Source organism: Gopherus flavomarginatus, chromosome 2 (assembly GCF_025201925.1).
Source record: "Gopherus flavomarginatus isolate rGopFla2 chromosome 2, rGopFla2.mat.asm, whole genome shotgun sequence".
Classification (NCBI taxonomy): domain Eukaryota; kingdom Metazoa; phylum Chordata; order Testudines; family Testudinidae; genus Gopherus; species Gopherus flavomarginatus.
Window position 1 is genome coordinate 78,434,402 of NC_066618.1, and position 23,412 is coordinate 78,457,813.

The following is a 23,412-nucleotide window of genomic DNA, read 5'->3' on the forward strand; positions in this document are numbered from 1 at the left end:
TAGGTCAAGTAAGGAGGAGACTTCTGATACAACCATCCCCTGAAGAGCCAGTCAGCTGGGCAAGGAAATATTGGTTTGCATTGTCAGAGCTGGTGCTTCACTACCACAGCTGGACCCTTTGGAAAGACTCTTGGGGCAGTCCATAGGCTGAAGGGTTCCAGGTCCACCATAAAGCAGAAGAATCTCCTGTGCACTGGGCGAGTATCCTCCAAACCAAGGATTGCATACCAATTGTGTTCATTCAGGAAAGGGATTATAGGAGCCAGGGTAATCATCCTGAATGACGGATTAAGATATCCAGCTGCTTAGGTCCAGGTTAGGTCTCCTGATCCCCTTCCTTTTCGGGATTAGGAAGTATTTGAATTAAGGGCCCTTCTGCCTGTGTTGAGGCTATACAGGCTTTATTGCTCACAGCTGGATTAAGGAGCCCACCTCCTGTTTGGGAATCGTCTCATGAGTGGGGTCCCTGAAGAGAGACAGGCAAGGGAGTTTTGGAGAAAGAGGAGACAGGAATTTGATTGTGTAGCTGATTAAAATAAATGTACAGAGACTGCTCTGCATGACGTTATATGCTGCCACATTAGAAGAAAACAGATCAGGGAGACACCAAAGGGGACATAGGAGACTGGTTGTGCAAGGACTGGTTGATGGCTCAAGTGCCCTGTCAAAATGCCTTCTTGATAGGCAGGGCTGGGATCTGAAGAGGGAATTGTGATGGTGTGAGATGTCTGGCATGTCCTTGGGGGCTGGTCAGTACCTATGAGGTGGCAGCTTAGAATTTTTCCTGCAAGGTACCAGGATGTATGTTCCCAAGGAGCAGAGCATGGCATGAGAGTCCTTGAGAGAGTGAAGCAACACAGTCTTTTCACGAAACAGGCTGTTACCCTCAAAGGGGAGATCTTCAACTGTCACATGGACCAAGGGAGCGGGACTGGACTGGTACAGCCACTGTCACTCCATTACAGCCTGGACCACAAGGTAGCTCAGGATAGATTGAGAGAACAAGAATTCAGTCCCTTTAGAGGGCACAAAGTACTTCTTCTCAGCCCTCTTTAGCAACAGGGCACAGGTGACCGGTGTGTGCTAAACAGCTTTAGCAAGCTCCCATATGGATTCATTGACTGTGAGCACCACTTCAGAAGCAGCCATAGAGTGGAGAATGCAGGGCTGCCCAGGGGGAGGGGAGAGTGCAAGTGGGGCAATTTCCCCTGGGCCCCGCAGGGGTCCCGCGAGCCCTGGACCAGTGGCAGTCTGGGTCTTTGGCAGCGAGGGGCCCTTCGGTGCTGCCAAAGGCCTAGACCCAGACCACCGTTGGGTGAGTATAAGCACCACAGCTCCCCCGCTTTGCCCTAGGCCCCCTGAATCCTCTGGGTGGCCCTGGGAAAATGTCTAGAAGTTTATGGGTGGAAGGAGCCTGAACATTTTCCAATGGGATCTGGAGGCTTTCTATAATCCTCCTCAAGAGCTCCTGGCATGTCTATCATCATCTAGGGGAGAGGAGAGACTGATGCCACTGCCTCACATGAAAATGAAGATGCTGTCAGTGAATCAGACAACAACAACAGTTGGTAAGCAACAGAGGGCTGAGACTCCTCCCTTGGAGGTGATCTTTGGACGACAGTGCCCAGGGTTCTCATAGTCTGGGTCCCAAAAGTATAGATTCCATGGGCCCACATATGGCCAGGGGGTAGGTATATAAGGGAACAGATACTGGCCCCAGCAGGGTACCATTGATCCCTAACCCCACAATACAGGTCACAGTAGGACTTCCAGAGCCTCCTGGAGGCCTCTGTCTGAGCTGACGTCTTGTGTTTGGGCTGCGAGGTGGGGGGAGGGGGGATAGCTGGGATGGAAAGATAACTGGGGTTAAAGAGAGAGAGGGAACATGCACGGTTTGTGTAGACACAGCCTAGTGCAATGAAGACCTGGTCCATGACTGAAGCTTCTAATACACTAAGCAAATCTTTCCAGTCATTTGCTCAAGCAAGGAGGACACATAAGTAACAAAATACTCAGGGTATGGCTACACTTACAGTTGTACAGCGCTGGGAGTTACAGCTGTCTTCGTACAGCTGTGTAGGGAAAGCACTGCAGTGTGGCCACACTGACAGCTACCAGCGCTGCAGCGTGGCCACATTTGCAGCGCTGTTGGGAGTGGTGCATTGTGGACAGCTATCCCAGCGTTCCAGTGGCTGCAACGTGCTTTTCAAAACAGGGGGGGTGGGGTGGAGCGTGACAGGGAGCGTGGGGGAGACAGAGTGTGGATTTTTGGAGCTGACACTGTTCTCAGCTCCCTGCCTTGCAAGTTCTAAGGACTGGAAGATACACAGCACCTACCTTCAATCATTTTAAAAGTTTTGACCCCTTCCCCCACCCCCTCTTATTCACTAAATAAAAATTATGCACTCCTAAATAGCCTTCAGACCACATAAGCAGCTGCTCAACACGGACTCCCCTCTCTCCTCAAGCAAACAGCTGTGAACATTCCAAAGCAACTCCCCTGCCTCTGCTCATTGCTCACTGGAGCAAAGAGCAGCTGTGTTTGTTTAGATAAGTAGCTCCGGGGAGCTGGAGTTGAGCCATTCTTCCAGTTTGTTGTGGACAGGAATTCTGGGATACCTCCTAATACCCCGGAGGCCAATAACAGTGCTTTTGGTGGCCACACTTGATGAGCAGCGCTGCATCACCAGCGCTGCAATCGTTATACCCCAAGCAGACCAGGTGTACAGCCAGCACTGCAGCCAGGGAGTTGCAGCGCTGGATGTGCCTTGCAGGTGTGGACAGTTACTAAGTTGCAGCACTGTAAACCCACCACCAGTGTTGCAACTCTCCAGTGTAGCCAAGCCCTCAGTAAAGATCAAGTAGACTTTCTGCTGATTGATTTCTGATCCCATAAAGTAATATGCCTCCCCACACAAAAAAAGAAAAGGATGACAGAAAAATGGAAGCTATGGCTCCTTTGTCTAAAAATTATTTCAGAATAGAGGAGGAGTCATTTACTCCCTTCTTCTGGCCTTCGGGACTAGGTTTCAATTTGGGGGATGGGGAGAAGAGGTGAACAAGAGGAAGGAAACTATAGTTTGGTACCTTTACCTTTTATTTTATATAGCAATCAAAGCAAGCAAAATGTTTTCTTGCTCAGAGACATTTGTCAGTTAGTTTCAGCTTCCTGTCTGAATCCTGCACTTTATCTTTTTTCCTCACCTAGTCTTCCAACTGAGATTCCCTCAGCTTTAGTTCTGCAGTTGCTCCCTTTGCTCCCCATTGGGTAAATGTAACAGGGGAGAACTGGCTACGAAAATCAGGCCAGTTAAGAAGAACATAAGAATGGCCATACTGGGTCAGACCAAAGGTCCATCCAGCCCAGTATCCTATCTACTGATAGTGACCAATGCCAGGTGTCCCAGAGGGAGTAAACCTAACAGGTAATGATCAAGTGATCTCTCTCCTGCCAGCCATCTCCACCCTCTGACAAACAAACAGAGACTAGGGACACCATTCCTTACCCATTCTGGCTAACAGCCATTAATGGACTTAACCTCCATGAATTTATCTAGTTCTCTTTTAAACCATGTTATAGTCCTAGCCTTCACAACCTCCTCAGGCAAGGAGTTCCACAGGTTGATTGTGCACTGTGCGAAGAACTTCCTTTTATTTGTTTTAAACCTGCTGCCCATTAATTTCATTTGGTGACCACTAGTTCTTATATTATGGAAAGAAGTAAATAACTTCCTCATTCACTTTCTCCACACCACTCATGATTTTATATACCTTTATCATATCCCACCTAGTCTCCTCTTTTCTAGGACTTTTCAGTTTGGAAAAAAGACGCAAAGGGTTATACTATAGATTTAAGCATGGACACTAGTTTTTACAAAATGAAGCTTTTTGTGAGTAACTATATTTGATTTGGAGAAGCTAGAATTAAACATAGGTTCTCAAGAAATTTATTGTTTACTATGTCTTAGGTCTTGGTTCTAGCTGTGTTGCTCTGTATAAGTATGGGCTTGAAGCAACAGCTGGAATCACATTTGTAATGAAATAAAGCTAGAAAGCAGTTTTGACACCCTGAATGACCTCCAAATGAAACAGACTATAACAAACAGAAGGGTCCATTTAATACAATGCAGTATGCAATTACTCTGCCACATGCATGATTAACGAACAGAATTGTGATATGAAAACTAGAATATTCATTAGTCTAATTGTTTAAGCCTAGTTCAAAGTGTAATACATTTTTCATTTTGATGCAACATTAAGCTTATATTTATATATACACATACATATACACACACACGGTTCCCCCTTTCTTACACCAAAAAGATCTACAACTCTCAGTGTGGCTATTTCAAGGAACAAAGTCAGAATACCAGTATATATTGTGAGCAATCTGACATCTCACATCACCGGCCATCATGGACATGACACGATGATTAAAGAACGGATAAGTGTAAGAAAAAAAGTCTTTGGAACCAGTCCAAACCCTTGTGTACAGCATGTCGCTACAAATTTAAGTGGCCAACCACAAAGCATTATTTAGGTTGCACATGTTGAACTCACCAATATGCAGCCAATGCCATAAGGCCCATACCAAGATGGGCAATGGGCCTACGTTCATTGTAATTATCCTGCCACAGAATAGTAAGCAGAATCTGTCTCATCGGAAGCTCTCATTTACAAAATTAAGCTTTCAAGCCCAAGAACATAACTTTCAGACTGTGACTGCTGCTATCCCATCTGCTCATGTCTACAAATTACCTCTTGGAATACTGTTTTAGTCCTGGAGTACTCCCATTCATTTTAACTCTGAAGTCGAATGACGACAATATAAAATGTCAGCACCAGTAATTATCTGACTGCTAAGCATTTTATCAGACATACAGCCAATGTTCTTTAACTTTTTTCAGACTGATAGATAATCTGTGAGGGGCAGCAGTGGTTGACTGATTGTTGCCAATGGTTGCTAGAATAGGGAACTAGGAGTTCAACCTCCAAAAGATCTCAAGTCACCTCTGCCCACCAGGAAGGAAGGTAGATGAATTCCTTCTCCAGTGAGATTAATAGTTTTTCCTGGTTAAGCCTCATCTAAAGATTCTCAAGAATTTTTCACTCATTTTTTTATGTTCTGCTGACTGAACTTTCTCTCAAGCAGTCTATTTCATTTCAGACTACTTACCATTTCAGGAACAAATGGAGAGATTTTCAAAGGCATTTTAGGTGCCTAAAGAGGAAGATGGGATTTTCAGAAGCACCTACAAGTGTAACTCAGATTGGTGTTAGGCACTTCTTAAAAGTCCCACTAGGCACGTATCCATATCTTTAGTCATCTAAATATCTTTGAAAAATCTGACTCAAAGTCACTACACCCTGCTGTTTGGCATGTATGGAGAGGGAAGACCGACTTCATCACTCCTCAAGTAAGCCCTGTAATGGATACAGTTTGATGATGAAATATTACTCATTTTAGTAGATAATGACAACATCTAATAGACCTGAGTGAAGCCTTCGCCAACCAAATGAGCTTGCCTGCAGCCATTCATCAGCACCTCTCTCTACTGAGATTATGTCTACACTGCAATAAAAAAAAAAAACTCTGTGGCTGGCCCATGCCAGATGACTCAGACGGCAGGGCTGTCTGTTTGCAGTGTAGGCTTCTGGTCTCAGACTGCAGCCTAAGCTCAGCGGCCCTCCCACTTTGCAAGGTCCTAGAACAGGGGTCGGCAACCAATGGCACGCGTGCCAAAGATGGCACGCGGCTGCCTGCTGGAACTCCACATGCCATTAAAAATCCTGCCGATGCAGCAAGCTTCGGGGTCCGCGGTCCCAGCACCCCCTCCCTTGCCTTCCCCTAGAGCCCTGCCGTGCACGCGCAGCACTCTGGGGCTGGGCGCTCCCGTGGGGCAGCGTTTGGCTCTGTGGGGAGGGAAAGACGCTCCCCACTCATCCGGAGCCCTGCTACCACACACACAGCGCTCTGAGGGGCAGGGCTACATATGCGGGGGTGGTGGCGGCAGGGCTCCGGATGAGCAGGGAGCCTCATGGTAAGGGGGCCAGGTCTGGGCCCAGCGGGGTGGTGGGTAAGGAGTGGGGGCAGTCAAGGGACAGGGAGCAGGGTGGGTGGGATCCCGGGGGGCGTGGTTGTCTCTCGAGGGGGCAGTCAGGGAGTGGGGGAGGTTGGATGGGGCATGGGAGTCCCGGGGTCTGTTAGGGGATGGATAGGGGTCAGGGAGCAAGGAGGGTCCTGGGGGAGCAGTTAGGGTGTGTGTGTGTGGGGGGGGGGGGGGGGTGTCTCTGGAGGGGGTGGTCAGGAGACAAGGAGCTGGGGGGGTTGGATGAGTTGGGAGTTCTAGGGGGACTGTCCGGAGGTAGGGGTGTGGAGAGGGCTTGGGGCAGGCAGGAAGCATGAGGCGGGTTGTATGGATCCAGAGTTTGGGGGTCCTGTCAGGTGGTGGGGAGCAGTTAGATAGACCCCCTGGACTCCCATGCTTATCTGGGTGCTGGGGTGTGGATAAGGGTTGGGGCAGTCAGGGGACAGGTAGGGTCCTAAGGGGGCAGTCAGGGGATGGGAGGCAAGGGTCCCAGGAGGGAGTAGTCGGGACAAGGAGTGGGGGGGTTGGGGGGGGGGCAGTCACCCAGGCCCCTGCCCTGAGCCCTGTACCACCCAGCCCACTGACTCCTTTACCACCACCACCACATGACCCCAGCCCTGACTGGCACCCCCACACATACTCAGCCCCACTACCCTGACACCTGCACCCTCCTCACATGCCCCCAGCCCTCTGTCCTAACTCTTGCATCCCCCACATCCCCAGTCCCACCACATCCTGAGCACCAAACAGGAGCCCCTGCACCCCTCACACCAAATGGGAGCTGCCCAGGTGAGTGCCCTCACACTCAAACCTCCTGCCCCAACCCTGAGCCCTCTCCTTCATTCTAGCTCCTGGTCAGACCCTTCACCCCTAGCCCTGTGCTCAGTCCACTCCCAGTCTCAGCTCAGTGCAGACAGAGGAAGAGAATGGGCCAGAACCAGGGAGAAGGTAGGTACCCACTGTATGTGGACAGGGCTGGGACCCCAGACCGGCACCGGGAGCAGGTCTGGCAGCTGGGATCCTGGCTGGCAGGAGCCGGAAGATGGAACCTCTGAGTGGCTGTAGGCTGAGCCGCTCAGCCCACTGCCGGTCTGGGGTCCCGGCTGCTAGCCCCGCACAGCCTGCTGCCGATCTGGGGTTCTGGCTGCCAGACCCTTCCCAGCTGGGGTCCCAGCTGCAGGCCTCACTCAGCCCATTGCAGGCCTAGGTGAACAGAACCCCAGACCAACAGCAGGCTGAGCGTGCCGGTGGCGTAAGATCAACATTTTAATTTAATTTTAAATGAAGCATCTTAAACATTTTGAAAACCTTGTTTATTTTACAATACAACACTAGTTTAGTTATATAACATATAGACTTGTAGAGAGAGACCTTCTAAAAAACATTAAAATGTATGATCGGCACGCGAAATCTTTAATTAGAGTAAATAAATGAAGACTCGGCACACCACTTCTGAAAGGTTGCCGACCCCTATCCTAGAACCTGGGCTCCAGCCTGAATCCAGATGTCTACACTGCAATTAAAGAGCCCCACAGCCCAACTTCCATGAGCCTGAGTCAGCTGGCAAGGGCCTGCCGCAGGTGTCAAACTGCAGCGTAGAAATACCCTAACAATCTCTGTACAGTCCCTAAAAAGGAAACCAGTAGCTTAGGAGCCAGGAGAAAGAAAACCCACCACAAACTAAGTACACATAGGAGCATCTAAGATGGAGATCAGGATAGATGACCTGAATTTCTAATGAAGTAGATATATTCTGCTACTTCTTATTGAAGGTTTGTCAATAGCCAGCACCTTTTTGCCCATGTGGCAAAGCCACTGAAGGTCACACTTACTACAAAGGAAAGCAAAAATAGTCAAGTATTAAGACACTTGTAATCATTCCTATTTAAAATTAGATTGGTGCCAACTTTGGACTAAGAGAGTTTCAAGGCTCTCATGGTTTCAGTAATTATTTTGCATCATTTCCTGTAGTTACTGCTGTTTTCAGACTGATTCTTTACTATCAGAGGCAGCATCCATGTGACGAGTAGGGGCCCCACCAAATTCACGGCTTTGTTTGGTCAATTTCACGGTCATAGGATTTTAAAATTCACAAATTTCATTATTTCAGATATCTAAATCTGAAATTTCATGATGCTGTAGTTGTAGGGATCCTGACCCAAAAAGGAGTTGTGGTGGGGTTCACAAGGTTATTGGGGGGCAGCAAGAATAGAGTTGTGGTAATGCTACCCTTACTTCTGCACTGCTGCTGGAAGCTGCGCTGCCTTCAGAGCTGGGGAGCCGGAGAGCAGCAGCTGCTGGCTGGGAGCCCAGCTCTGAAGGCAGAGCCGCCGCGAGCAGCACCACAGAAGTAAGGATGGCATGGTATGGTATTGGTACCCTTACTTCTGTACTGCTGCCTGCAAAGCTGAGCCCTCATTCGCCACTCTATGGCTCTCCAGCTCTAAAAGCAGCAGCGCAAAAGCAAGGATGACATGGTATGGTATTGACACCCTTACATCCGAGTTGCTGCTGGCATGGCACTGCCTTCGTAGCTGGTCACTCAGCCAACAGCCACCACTCTCCACCCTCACCCCCAGCTTTGAAGGCAGTGCAGAAGGAAGGGTGGCAATACCGCAATCCCTCTAAAATAACTTTGTGACGCCCCTGCAACTCCCTTGTGTGTCAGGACCACCAATCTGAAAAAACTGTGGTCTCTCCCGTGAAATCTGGTCTTTGTATGTGCTTTATACTATACAGATTTCACAGTCCGTGACGTGTTTTTCATGGCTGTGAATTTGGTAGGGCCCTAGCAATGGGCATATTAAAATTCGATATAGACTAGCTCTAACAGGTTCCTTTCCACAGTGAGAGATTCATGTGGCTTCATTTGCTCTATTATTTGTAAGCATATAGTTTACTTCCAGTATCATGTAAAAGTTGTAACACAGAAGTGCTAGAAGGTCTTTATCTTGACACCCCGCACCCAGTTACCTGACATGACAGGGATCAAGATCACAAAAGATTAATATTAAAGCTTGTCCCATTACAGAGACCAATACTGACTAGTCCAATGGCTACTCATAATTCATCCATACTACTAAATGAAACATACTGTAAGAAAACAATGTTACCAGGTCCCTTGACATGATAGTAGGTTGTATTATGTAGTCATAATTTATGTTTCAGAGACAAATAAGTGGTTCTCTAGGCAGCATATTCTAAAGATTGCTTGGGTGATGGGGTGTTAAATATATATATTTATTTTTAAAGCTACTTTCTGGGGGGAAATAATCTTTGTAGCTATATTAACTCGAATAGAGTTAGATAGCAGAAAACTAAAAACTAAATAGAAGGAGTAAAAAGAAAAAGGCTACATGCATCAGCCTGCCACCCTAGGCAAAAGTCCCAAGACACGGTTTCTTTGCATATTCAAGAGCAGGGGTGAAAAAAACAAACAAATCTGCAACAGTTTCTGCAGTTCATCAGCATGTGTGTGCATTGTTTTTGAAAAAAGATAAGCAATGGATCTGGTAGGAAAGCAGTAACAGTAGGCTTGGAAGGATTACATATTTTTAAAGTGGTACTCATCAATTTCACTGTACACACACACTGATAAACAGAAATGTAGACAAAAAAATGCTGCTTCAGAACTTGGGCTATGTCTACACTACAGCATAAAATCGAAATTACTAAAACCGGTTTTATAAAATCGATTTTATGCGTCCACACTAGGGCACATTAATTCGGTGGTGTGTGTCCATGGTCCTAGGCTACCATCAATTTCCGGAGCGGTGCACTCTGGGTAGCTACATTAAAGGAATGAGACCAATAACTTCGATTTCCGTCCACACTAAACCTAAATCGATATAGTTATATCAATTTTAGGGTTACACCTCTCATTGGGGAGGAGTACAGAAATAGATTTTAAGAGCCCTTAAAATCGATTTAAAGTGCCTTGTAGTGTGGACGGGTACAGAGTTAAATTGATTTAATGCTGTTTAAATCGATTTAACTGTGTAGTGTGGACCAGGCCTTAGTCAAAATCCAGTGATGTAGACTTTTGAATTAGGCTGGTTCGAAATGGACCAGTGAATTAATAGTAGAACAGGTATGATTTGTTGAGTTTAGGATATTTACTTTGTAAATTTTGTCATGTGATGTGGACAAATTTGCATTATAATGGATGGATGAAGCTTTAACTTTTTGAATCTCAATGTCTATCATTAAATTGTCTGCCCCCTCCATAATTTCCTGCAACTGTGAATTTAAGAGATTTTTTTTAATTGCTTAAGAATAAGTCTCTATTATCCATCAAAATAATAAAAAATTAAAAAAATTGAATACTGCCAAGCCTACATAACAGCAACATAGCAAGCCATTTGAAGATCATACACTCTTGACATTATGTAGGCTAGGGAAAAAAAAAAGTGTTTAAAAAATGTATTTAACTCAACTTAAATTTGAAACAACTTAGCACCTAGTATAGGGATAGTTTAACATAAGCTATCTGGTTCTAGCATGTCCTAGGGGGAGCCCAAGTTACGCACACAACCAGCTGGCATAATTTTAAAAGATGTTAAGCTGTTAATCTAGCAGACACAGATACATTTGAGTTTTCTAGTTATGTATGAAAACAACCTTTAAAAAGGTAAACTGTAATGCAGGGGTTGGCAACCTTTCAAAAGCGGTGTGCCGAGTCTTCATTTATTCACTCTAATTTAAGGTTTCGCGTGCCAGTAATACATTTTAAGAAGATCTTTCTATAAGTCTATAATATATAACTAAACTACTATTGTATGTAAAATAAGTTTTTAAAAAAATTTTAAGAAACTTAAATTAAAATGCAGAACCCCTCAGACTGGTGGCCAGGACCCGGGCAGTGCGAGTGCCACTGAAAAAAATCAGCTTGCGTGCCGGATTCGGCACACATGTCATAGGTTGCCTACCCCTGTCGTAACGCAATATAAGATTAACTGCTACAGCAAAAGAAACCTAACCCTCGCAACATCCACAGTTCTGACATCTCTTCATTTCTCTTTTGAAGAGAAGAAAAAAACAATTGTAAGAAAGGCATCTGAACTCACAGGTTTTAATGTTAAGCAGTACTGAATCACACAGGAGTTCAGTGTTGATACTAATGTTGCCAACTCTTGCAAATTAATTATGAGTCACACAGTTTTGGAGCCTGCAGCAGGAGCTCTTGTGAAGATGCAAATAGCTCCTTTGCTCCTGTGATTTTCAGAGTTAGTTTGAAAACAGAGGTGCACAGCTGTGGGGCAAGAGACCCTGTGGAGGACCAGACCTGTCCTTGCCACTGCCCTGCCTTCATCCCTATGTACGGAGCAGAGGGGTCATGGCAGCAGGAGAAAGGAAGCTGTGGGAGGGCCCAGGGAAACAAGAATAATAAAATTACACCTAGCTATTTGCAGTTATGATTACATTAATTTTATTTTAAACATTTGATTTGTCATTGCATAATCTATAAAAAAGTAGAATATTTAAAAAACATTTTATAAATACATTGATTTTTTTTAAAACAAAGATTCTAAATAATTAATATTGTATTAAAAACAGCTTGCATACTCATGCCATACTGAGGCCCAGATAGTAGATGACCCCTTACATCTTACACATATACGCATCAGTCTTGATGTCACCATGCATTGTCCATCTAGCGTAGGACTTGTACTGCAAGCCATTGGTTTTGATGAGTGTGGTAAATACGTAGCGCTGCCAACTCCTGCAAACAGAATTTCAGAGGGTGCAGGAGTTGATCTCCCCACGAAATTCAGCCCTGCTGGAAGCTGGCAGTCTCTCCCCGTTGCTCATTCTTTGCTCCCTCTTGGGAGAACAAACCAGCAGCTCAGCACAGCTCTACTCCCTCTTCCCCTACTTCGAGAAACATGGACAGGACAGTGCCTCAGAACAGTGCCTCTCCTCCTCCCCTTCTGCACCAAAAGAACCTTAAGAGGAGGAGCGACGAGGCTTGGGGCTGAACTGAGAGAGAATGGCAGCCACAATGAATTGCTGGTCAGGGAATGGGCAGATGTGAGGATGAGAGCTCCTGCAGCAGAGCCAAAAAACAACCACACACAACCCACCTTTCCCAATACACTTGGGAGAAGAGCAACACTAACTCTCTCGCATACACTAAATAGAATTTTTAAAAAAATTCGAGACTAAAAAACCCACAATATAATTTTCTTTAACGTGATGGGGGAGGGGGGGAGAGGGAGGCTGACGCAGGATTTTTGATCTCTTGAGATGTGCAGAATTTAAGCATTGCCAGAGCAGCAAAAACTTCAATATACACCAATGAGCGACTTGTACATGCACATCTATTACATACTCAGCAATTTGTAGTTTAGTCTGCATACAATTTCTAGCCAGTGTTGCCAGCTTCTAAAAGAGACACTCAGTTTTAAAAAAAACGCACAAACAAAATAACACACACACACAAACCACTTATCTAAACAGTTTCAGGGACAGTTTCTTCAAGTTTTGTTTCAGTGGAAACTGTCTGAAGTCATGCTTAATTAGGCAAATAAAGTAGCGATATCAGAATTTACTGACACCAGAATAATAAGATTTCCAGTTTGTTTAGCCAAAAATGCAGAAATGCTGAGAATTACTGTAGGAATGTTTGGACAAAGACCATATGGTGCTTGCTACCATAACAAGGAAAGCAAACTAGTCATGTTAAAAACAAAAAAAAAAAAAGCCACATTTTACTAGTAAAAAGTAAGAATCTCAGTGTGACGAAGCATGAAAGAGGAAAAATTACGTTTCAAACAAAAACAATAAGGAGCATGCATCTGAAGAAGTGGGATTTTTACCCACAAAAAGCTTATGCCCAAATGAATCTGTTAGTCTTTAAGGTACCACCGGACTACTCGTTTATGTGGATACAGACTAACACAGCTACCCCTCTGATGTTTAAAACACAAGATTTATTTGAAGTCATTGTATGTTAGGTATGAAAAGTTTGGGAGCAGAGAAACTTCTGGAAGAATCAGCAAGCAACACAGTAGTCCAATACATATCCATCTAATCCTCAGAAACAGAGGATTCTTTCACGGTAATATCAGAGCACTAATCTGCAATGAGTAAAATTTGTGCATTATGTTACAAAAGTGGGCAGCCAAAGTTATTTACTTCTACACTTGTAAAATGAAGAGGGTAGCACTGCTCTAAACATGTGCACTGGGAGGAGAGAGAATAGGCTACAGTGTCCTGATTTAATATTCTTCTATATTGAAGTACATACTGAGTAATAAACAAAAATTTGCCCTTAGTGGATTACAATCGTGTTATGTAAAATATTTCTGTTCAGGACTAAGGGCATGTCTACACAGGAAGACAAGCTGAATGAACTCCAGGGGTGAATTTAAAAAACCACCACCACACTTGTGTGGATGCCCTGATTCAAAATGAGGGTGGCCTTTGTGAATTGAGCTGAAGTGAACAAAAAACAAAACAAAAAAAACCACAAACATACTTTCTTCTGAAAGTAACTGTTCACACAAGGGTTTAAATGTGCTTAAAAGTCACATCTTTAGTTAATTTGGAGTAACTTCCCACGTGAAACATTGGGGAAAAGAAAGTCTTAAAATAAGGAAAAACATGATAAGACTACAGAAAGTAAGGGGTGGGGGTTCCAGTGCAAATTTAAAACAGGATCTTCTGATAAAAGAAAAATGGATTTTTTTGAGTAATAATCATACTGCTATTTTTTGTTTGTTTGTTTTACAATACTTAAGGCACCTGTGATCATCAAAGAGCCAAAATTGCAAAGACCTTGACTAAACTGGGCTTCCCCCTCTCTCTCCCAGACCCATTTTCAGATGGAGCTAAGCCAGTGAGAGCAACAAAGCCAGTAATAACAGGGACACTAATGTAGATGGCTCCTGGCAATTGATGGTATTGTCTCTACAATAACCTGCCTATCCTTACCAGCAACACCTCTGAACTCATGGTAGTCGTGATTAAAAATTTTGTGCATGAAACAAAAACAACCCTGGTGTAAATACCCTTTAAAGGTGAGGTGTGGTTACCACTTCAATTTTGTGCTTCATGAGAATGGTTTAAGTGACAATTAGTTAGCCCTCTGCAAACCCTAGGAGACAATGGAGAGCTGAAGTATAGCCAAGATTCTGATCTGAGGTGAAGAACTTTAACAACTGTCAATTATGTGGGGGAAAAAATTTAAAAGGTCTCCTAAATAGTAGGCCAACTAAAGAATATCAGCTGAGCTCACCTGATACAGTTATCATTGGGACCCAAACACTGAACCCCACAATGCATTGTTAAAAAGTTACTTCTTGAAGTAGAGCCATGTTTAAAAAGGATGCATCTGTGTGCAGTGCTTAAAATTATAATAATGCCCAAAACTACTATAGCTAAGAAATTCTTCAAAATTTGATATCATCAACAAACCCAGACACTAAATTTTGCTTAATATTGGGTTTTTACATAGCACCTTTCAGCCACAAATCAAGGCATTTTTCAAAGCAAAAGCACATTAAGCCCCTACGTGAACACTTTATTCTGAAAGAAAGTGGTTTTAGTTCACCTGTGAATGAAGCTAAACAAAGGCCATTTTACTTTTAATGAGGGCATCCTCACAGGGATTTGATGCACTTTAAATTCACACCTGTAGTTAATTTGGCTTAACTTCATGTCTAGACACACCCTTAGTCCTGAACACAAACAGTCTATGTAAATGAGATTAAAGTCCAGTTTGCTTTATTTTTCTTAAGTACATCACATTAAAACATTAAGAAAATGGGGCTCTAAGCAATTTTCAGTGTTGCCATAAAGTCTCATTGAATTGTCAATAACTAGAGCCCTACCAAAATCAGTCCATTTGGGGCAATTTCACGATCACAGGATTTTTAAAATAGTAAATTTAATAATTTCAGCTATTTAAATCTGAAATTTCACAGTGTTGTAATTGTAAGGGTCCTGACGCAAAAGGGAATGGTCACAAGCATGGGGGGGGGTTTTTTTGCAGTACTGCTACCCTTACTTCTGTGCTGCTGCTAGCGGCGGCGCCGCCTTCAGAGCAGAGCGCAGCAGACCAGAAATAAGAATGACATGGTATGATATTGCCACCCTTACTTCTGTGCTGCTGCTTGCAGTGCTGGGACCTCAGTCAGCAGCTACCATCCTCTAGCTGCCCAGCTCTGAAGGCAGCACAGAAGTACAATGGCAATAGCACAATGCCTCCCCCCTAAAAGAAAACCTTGTAATCCCCCTGCAATGCCTTTTTGGGTGAGGTCCTCCAATTTGAGAAACACTGATCTCCCCCGTGAAATATGAATACTATAAGGTAAAAACACACAAGACCAGATTTCAGAGTCCATGAAGCATTTTCCATGGCCATACGTTTGGTAGGGCCCTATCAATAACTGTTTAGAAATAGTCATAGTACACAACACAACTGTGTAGTCTTTTGTGCATCAACAGCACAGAGCAGAACAAAACCCAACTTATCTAAGGAGACCCACCCAAACAGACTACAAGAAACTTCACGTATCTACAGTAAAAGGCTGAATGACTATGTTGATCTTGTAACTTTAACTTCCAGTCAAAAGGAACCTGGGTACTTCAATTCTGAAACTAAACACGTAACTATCCATAATACTCACCTCTATCCTAACTCTAATGCATGTGTATTATATTTTAAAACCACTGTTAGAGCAAGAAGATTCCAAGATGAGGCTGCCACTCTAGTCTTCCTTTGGAGTTTCCTGACTTTTGTTAGTTACGTCATTAGTTATCCAAATATTTTCTTTTAAGTCGATTGTTTAAATAGTGGTCTCCGAAGGCTGTTTTGCCATTAGAGGCTACCAAAAGAAAAACCCTCATTTAACAATGCATTTTGTTAACATGACAATTCTCACCATTTCTCAGCCACTCTTCCCCATGCAGTATAGTTCTGCTACTGTATATTTTTAGTTCTTGGTCAGTTATGTTTCTGTAGAATGATTACGAGGTTTCTTCCATAGGATGGTCTTAGTATTTTCAAAGTTCTAATTATTCCATTTATCAGACACCACATGTACACTAGTTAATATACCACCTCCCCATCTAGCTAATCAATTAGTTGTTCAATAATGAAATGCTACAAACATACTACTAATTTCATAGATCCATATTCCTACATTCGAAGCTGTAAAGTAAATGAAACATTTGACATTTTACAAAAAAAAGAGTGAAGTTTTATAGAGGAGGATGACCATCACAGGAGGAGTTCCATTGCTCACGTAATAAACTTCTAGAAGTACCCCAGAAAATGTTTTTATGTAGAAAAGATATACATCTAAAATAAAAATAAGACGAATGCAAGATGACTTACTCCTCCCTTGGAATTTAACCAAGTGGGAGCTCAAGCTCCTGAACTGCCTTTAGCCTGTTCCTGGACAGTATGGAGCACTCACTTTGGAAGCTGTAAAACCACTCTTCTCATAGTCTTGCTGCATGTGGTTGTTCTTTGGTAGGAAATTGTGACAAAGAACTTAGAACACTTAAAAGAGTGAATGAATTTCACTACAGTTATTATCACACTTCCAATAAGTCTGGTCTGAACTAAAGCACTATGGGCCAATTTTTAAAAGGAAGGAAATTATCTGGCCCTTAACACTGAACAAGTATTGTTTCAAAGAGTAATCATCAGCTACTCCATTCTGGATTTTACACTGATAGTTATTTAGGACATCCACTAGTAGGCAGAGAGGAATTTTGCAAGCACTACAGGAGGTCCAAGTGCTAATGAGGAGATTTTTGCATTTCCTCTCATTGGCCCTCCCCCTTCTCCAAAATATGCCTTTTTTAAAAACACTCATTCTATTAAATTTAAATGCTCTGTTCTTTTTTAAATAAGGTTGTCAGAGGAGCAAAGAACTGGAACTAGAGAATAAATCAGTTAGAACTGATTTGGCATAAACTCTAGTAGCCTAGCTGTCTCTACTAAATAGAACTAACACTTCCTAACGCATCCAGTTTTTCAACCAATTGAAAAGATATTTATTCAGCAGCGTCCGTGGAATTTTTCTGCACTCATTCAGTCTTCAGGAAGGGATCTTATCTCCAAAAGTAGTACAGAATCAACAAAAAACTAGAAGGGAGTAAATCATTCTGAACAATGAAGTTAAAGGAAAATTCCACGGAGGCATCATGCGAAGCTCCAAAGAGGGAAGGAAAAGAGAGGAGTGCCATTTTCCATTTTTAAATTCAGTCAGTCCAAGCCGACACATTGCTAGTATTTTAGAACAGGCATAGACATTCAGTTGTATGTTGAAAATGTTTGCCTTCAACTAACGCCTTTAAGAAAGAAAATATAGCCACCAAAAATAATTATAATACAAGGAGATAATTTAAAAAAGAAGATTAGACTAGATTAAGCAAGAGTTTGGTAATATCAAACTCCTACCTCCTATTATAAAGATATGGCTATAATCTTAACCAGGAGTATGTAGACAAGTATGAATACATTTGCCAAAACTGATTACTTCCTTTGAAAGCTTGTTTTTCCTGCTGCATCACATTCTCTTCTCCCAATACCTTTTAATGGTTTTCTGCTTCTGCAGTGGAGTATTCATAGTCTTGCTAATGCAACATCAATATCTTGTAGACAAGTCTGTTGTCTTTACTGTTAAGTATCCATCTGAAGGTGTTAAGTCTTGACAGTAAGGAATCTTACTCCTGGAGTTAAATACAGTAAATTTGACTAAATATTCTCTACATTCCAACAAATCTGTCCAGATCTTTAAAAATGCAGTTCTACATGCTATGTGGTTTTTAAACTTTTGGAAAACCAAGTGTATGATTCCCCATCCCTTCAAGCCATCTTACCATGTATTCTAAAATTTTGATCAGCTATAAACGTGAGATTCAGAGACTCTTAAGACCCTGTTTCTAATTTCACTATATGCACTTTCAAGTTTTAGGGGAAATCCATTAGCCAAACCATTTAAGCCTATAAAAGCAGTTTGTGCTGTGGAAAGGATACATTCTCCACACACTCCATCCCCAACCAGCCCCCTCCTCCACAAATAAATAAATGAGACAAGGTGGGTGAGAGAGACCAACAGAAGTTGGCCCAACAAAACTCACTCACTCACCTTGTGTCTCTAATATCTTGGGACCCACAGGGCTACAACACTACATATTTAAAAAAAAAAAAAAAAAAAGCTATACACATTCCCCATCTCACAGGTCTGACCAGAAGGCAGATTCACAATCATATTCCTTGCTTATGTGTACTAATTTCCTCACCATAAAAACAAAACTTTTAAAAATGCACCACCAATCTTTTGAAATAAGCAATGGGACCCAATGACAACTTTCATCTACTTTTAGGTTTGCAAAAATAGATGTTAGAGCCCTAAAGTCAATACTTCTTCCCTCTGAAATATTTATATTGACAATACCAAGTGAACTGTTAAGAACATTGGTGGGTCTTCTAGCAGTTCGGAGCCAATGAAACGATAAGAGTTCATAGATAGCGCTCTTAAACAAATCGAACAAAAAAAAAATAAACGAAACCACACTCATGGGGACTAGAAACAATGAGTCCATCTCCAAATGAAACCAAATGGAAGTGGAAGAAGGTTTAGAATTCCTCTCTTCCTCGGTCTTTGATTAAGGCAGGAGGGTGCAGTTGAGATGGGAAGCCTCCCATACAGGACAATCTAAAGCGAATCAGCGCATTCCCCCTGCCCACCAGTAAACACGTTTCCGAGGAAGAACTTAAGGCTCATCTGGCTTTCAGGCCCATTCGGAAGTGCTTGTTCTGAACGCAAATATCCTCTCCCAGTTTGCCGTAGCCAGCGTTACACGAGAGACGCTTTGTTGTGACACTGATGTTTCTGACGGGAAAATGAAGCCCCTCTAACCAGCTCCCCCCAACCCCCCTGAACAGTCCCGACTAGGTTTCCACGGGCTAACAGGGCTAGCCAGCCGAAGGGAAAGGAATCAAGGGGACCCGCTGGCCGGGGCGAACAGAGTCCAGGCAAAGTAGCAGCCGGCGGGAACCTGGAGCCCCAGAAGCGCTCAGGGTGGGCCTCCATGGCACCCAACGGGGAGAGCTGGGGGAAGGGGCCCGAGGCAGAAGGGCGAGCGGGCAGCTCGGCGCAGGCGGCCGGCGCACGCTTGAGCCCGGGGGAAGGTTTCTAAGGCGGCTCAGTCGGGTGAGCGCGGACAGCTCCACGAGTGCAGGGACGGGGCAGCCCCGAGGGAGTGAAATCCCGCGGGCTCCAGCCCAGCGCTGCCAGAGGCGCGGGGGCGGCAGGGGGCGCGGGGGGGCTCACCTCGTCGTCGTGGTGCTGGCAGTAGCTGGTCCGGTCCGGGAAGACGGAGGCGAGGATGCTGTAGGGCGCGGAGGGGTAGGGCTGGCCGAGGGCGAGCTGGGCGGCCGGCCCGGGGGCGGCGGCGGCGGCGCCGGGCGCCCCTCCGAAGCGCTCGATGAAGTGGTCCTTGGTGAGGCGGACGCGCTGGTGCGCCCGCACGCAGTTGTCGCACAGGTGCTCCTGGCAGTCCAGGCAGCGCGAGCTGGCCGCGTTGCCCTCGTCGCAGGAGCTGCAGCGGGGCTCGCCCTGCCGGCTGTGCGGCCGCCGGAGCAGCAGCGAGGCCGAGCCGCCCCCGCCGGAGGAGGACGGGGACGGGGCGGCCGCAGAGGCGGCGGCGGGGGACGAGCCGCTGCCGGCCGCGCGGTGCTGCTGCTGTTGCTGCTGCGGGCGGGGCTGATGGTGCCGGTTGTTGCTGCCGCCGCCGCCGCCTCCCCCTCCCCGGCCGTTGTTCTTCTGCTCCTCGGCGGCGGCCGCCGCCACCACCACCACGTCGAGCAGGTTGCTGAGGAGGAAGTTGGAGGAGGGCAGCGCGTCCATGCCCGAGGGCTCCGAGATCACCACCTTCTGGTCGCAGATGGGGCAGCGCAGCTTGAGCGCGTCCCCCGCGCCCGGGTGCTGGCGCTGCGCCTCCAGGCACTGGCGGCAGAAGGCGTGCAGGCAGGGCAGGACGTGCAGGCGGCGGGACGGGGCGCACGACGAACCCCCCGCCGAGGAGGAGTTGGAGGTCTGCGAGGAGGAGGAGGAGGTGGAGGAGTTGGAGGAGATGGGAGCCGGCGAGCCGCACATCTCCTTGCACAGCGGGCATAGCTGGAAGTCCGCCTCGGGAAACGAAGCCATTTGCAAGCGGCCTGGCTGCCGGGGGGAGGGGGGCACGAGCCGCGGGGTGCAAGCGCCTCAGCAGCAGAGACTCATGGAGAAGCCGGGTTGCAAATCGCTTGGCATCGATTATTAGTCGGTGGCTGCAGGCAGCCGGATCTTCGGAGCGCCTCGCCCCCGAGGAGAGGTGGAGAGCGCTGGGTGCGGTTGTCCCGTTCGCTGCTGGCCAATGGAGTCTGCCTTCCCTCCCCGTACTTAGCTTCCGATCCCGGTCGGCATTGGACAAATTGTATCGATTCCTCAAAACTAGTCACTGGCTGACACAGAGTCTGCTTGGTTCCCCCTGGGGTCGGCACTTCTACAACGTGGTTGGTGACTATGCTCCTCTTCAAGTGCATGGGCGCCACTCCTGTAACCTTCCCCCCCCCCCTCAATCCAGTGTGAACTGGACCTGGCGCTGCGGGAGGTTCGGCTCCGATTTCCTCAGCAGCAGGAGAATAGCGCCGGGGGGTCTGCTGGGCAGGCTCCCCTCTGACCCCGAGGGGCTGCTGGGCGGCGAGGCAAAGGGCTTCCAAGTTAGCTCCTCTCGTGGGGGTGGGGAGAAAAAAAAATTGTTGTTTTCCCCCTTTGGCGGCTCAGTCCAGCTCTAGGAGAGGCAGAGACACTGAAACACAGTGGCCAAGCAGACTCCTCCGGCTCCAGTCCTCCCCCGCCGACGCCTGCTCCACCACCGCATGACTGGGGGATGGGGATGGAGGGCGGTGTTGGTGCCGGACCCCCCCCCGGGAGACACTTAGGCTGGCGGGATGCAATAAAGAGAGACACCCAGCACTGCAGCGAGCAGGGGGTCGTTTCGGTGCTCCCCGGTCCTGGTGGGCACGTTCTCCCCAGCCCTGGATCGCTCTGAGCTGCTGCCCGCACGCCCTCCTGGGCTGGCTCCACTCCCGCTCCGGGTCAGCCCCAGACCGGCTCGCTCCAGCACGCGGTCTCCCCTCTAGACTCGCAGCCCGGGCAGGCTGGGGGTGGCTCGCACACGCTGTAGCAGCAGCCGTAGCCGCCGGGTAGAGTAGCAGCGGCAGGTCCCCGCCGGCCGCCCTGAATTATTCATGGAGGGTGTATTATATTCGCTTGCACAAATTGGAGCCGCTGTGCAATGCTATCTGAGAGTCCCACGCTCACCCCCCTCGTCCTCTCCGGTGCTCGCTCGCCTGAGCCTCCGCAACGACTGGGATCACATTTCCTTTGTCATCTCGCCTCTTCGTGTAGTGTTTTATTAAGAAACAAAAGTAAAAAAAAAAAAAAAACGCTTCCCCCGCAATTTGCACAACCAAATCCACTAGCAATTGGCACCGGGTTTGAATTAGCAACAGCGGCAGCAATAGCAATTACTCACTCAGCAGCAGCAGAATCCCAAGTGATACAGATAATGTTGGATTCCAGCAGAGCCATCGCGCGGGGGGGGAATGGGTGGCTTCTCCCCTTCCCCTCTTTGTCGCGGTGGGGCTTGGGGTAGTTGCTTTCTCCTCAGGTTGAGTTTGAGAGCATGGCTTTTGCAGGGGCTCTGGGTACGCGCCCTCTCCTTTTCCCTCTCTCTGTGGACGCCTGTTATTGAAACTGATCAGAGTTCGGAATCCTTTTAATCTCCAAAGGAGCGAACTCACTTCCGCCTGAGCTCTGAGGGGGTGGCTAGGGGGAGGGGGGTTTAAAGGCAAACAGGAAACATTAACCCTCTTACTAGTGCTGGCTTTTCTGTACTGCCTCTCTCCCTAGCAGCCGTGGATTCCTGAATCTTCTAGTAATTCGGCTTTTTAAGACTACGAGGGCTGCTTATAGTATTTTAAGTCTTCTAATTAATTAGTCTTTATATTAATTAGTCCTATAACTGCGAGATATGTTTATATATATTAATTGTGATTATTTTACTTTTTGTCTTTTATACGTGTAATCGTGATTCTCAATTGTAAAGAAGGAGCGACTTGATATTAAAAGCTATGGAGAGGACAATTATACAACTTTGATTACATTTTGAAAACATCTAATTAAAATATAGTTCAAAGCCTTAATTCACTCAGTTTAAATAACCCCTTTTGTTATGTCCTGGACAACTATTTTTTGACAAAACCCCATACCTGTGGTCCAATTTAAAATTAAAACAACAAGGAATCCTGTATCAAAATATAAGGGGTGGGTGAAAGGATTCTAGAATTAGTATTTAAGAGCTCTTTAAGAAGATAAGTAAATACACAAAACTAGCCTTAATGTAATATGCAGATTGCACCCAAAAAAAATTAAATAAAAGTTTAGTTTTTTAACCAAGCTCTCAAAAGGCAGGAAATTCCAAGAGTTAAAGTTGCTGCTTCACTGTTAACTCAGCTAGATTGCTTGTCCTCTGTATATATGGTGTGCTTAATGCACCAGACATGAAAAGATACATGATGTTTTACCAATAATAAGGGAAACAAAATACTGACGAGATTTTAAAAAATGAAAATGAGGTAGGGTTAGAGTTAGAAATGAGCTACAAAGCCAAAAAGGGTACAAATATATAAATGAAAATATTAGAAAAGTGCTGAAACTGTCAAATCATGACATAAACAGGGTATGAAACAAATAGCTAAAAGGCAAAAGCTAATGAAATAAATGAGCAAAATAGGAAAACGAAAAACAGGATAAACAGATTGTAGATCATTCCCCCTCCTCTTTTAGCTCTGTCCTGCAAATATTTATGCACATGCTTTCCTTTTGTGCCAAGAAGTAAGCACATGTTTAAGTATTTGGAGAACAGGGGCTTTACTCTGTATGGTCCTGGATGCTGCAAAGAGATTTGCAAAATGAGGACCCTTTCTCTTGCACAGTTGCATTGACAAAAGTGGGACTCCCTGAGAACATAAAAGTCCACACATACAGATCAGACTATGGGATGGGCTGTAACGTCAATGGGACTGCTCACGTGCATTAATCTATGTATAGGCACGAATGTTTACACTGCAGTACAGGATCATGGCCCTAGATTGTAATATCTTCAGAGCAGAGATTTGTCATATTTATAAAGGACCTAGCACACTTCCTGATGCTATATACATTTATACTACATATACAAATGTCCAATGTGGTTGAGTTAATACTGCAGAAGACATCCATTTTGTTGTTGTTGTTTGTTTTGTTTCACCCAA

General features: G+C 45.5%; 1 protein-coding gene across 1 annotated transcript in view; it reads right to left on the minus strand.

Moving 5' to 3' along the window:
• Positions 1 to 20,655, minus strand: part of TRIM71 (tripartite motif containing 71) — an 83,064-nt gene extending 62,409 nt beyond the window's left edge. Inside the window, exon 1 of the mRNA XM_050938351.1 lies at positions 19,385 to 20,655. Coding sequence (XP_050794308.1) covers positions 19,385 to 20,260 — 876 coding nt within the window. The 5' untranslated portion in view covers positions 20,261 to 20,655. The remainder of the gene's footprint in view (positions 1 to 19,384) is intronic.
• Positions 20,656 to 23,412: the final 2,757 nt, after the last annotated feature.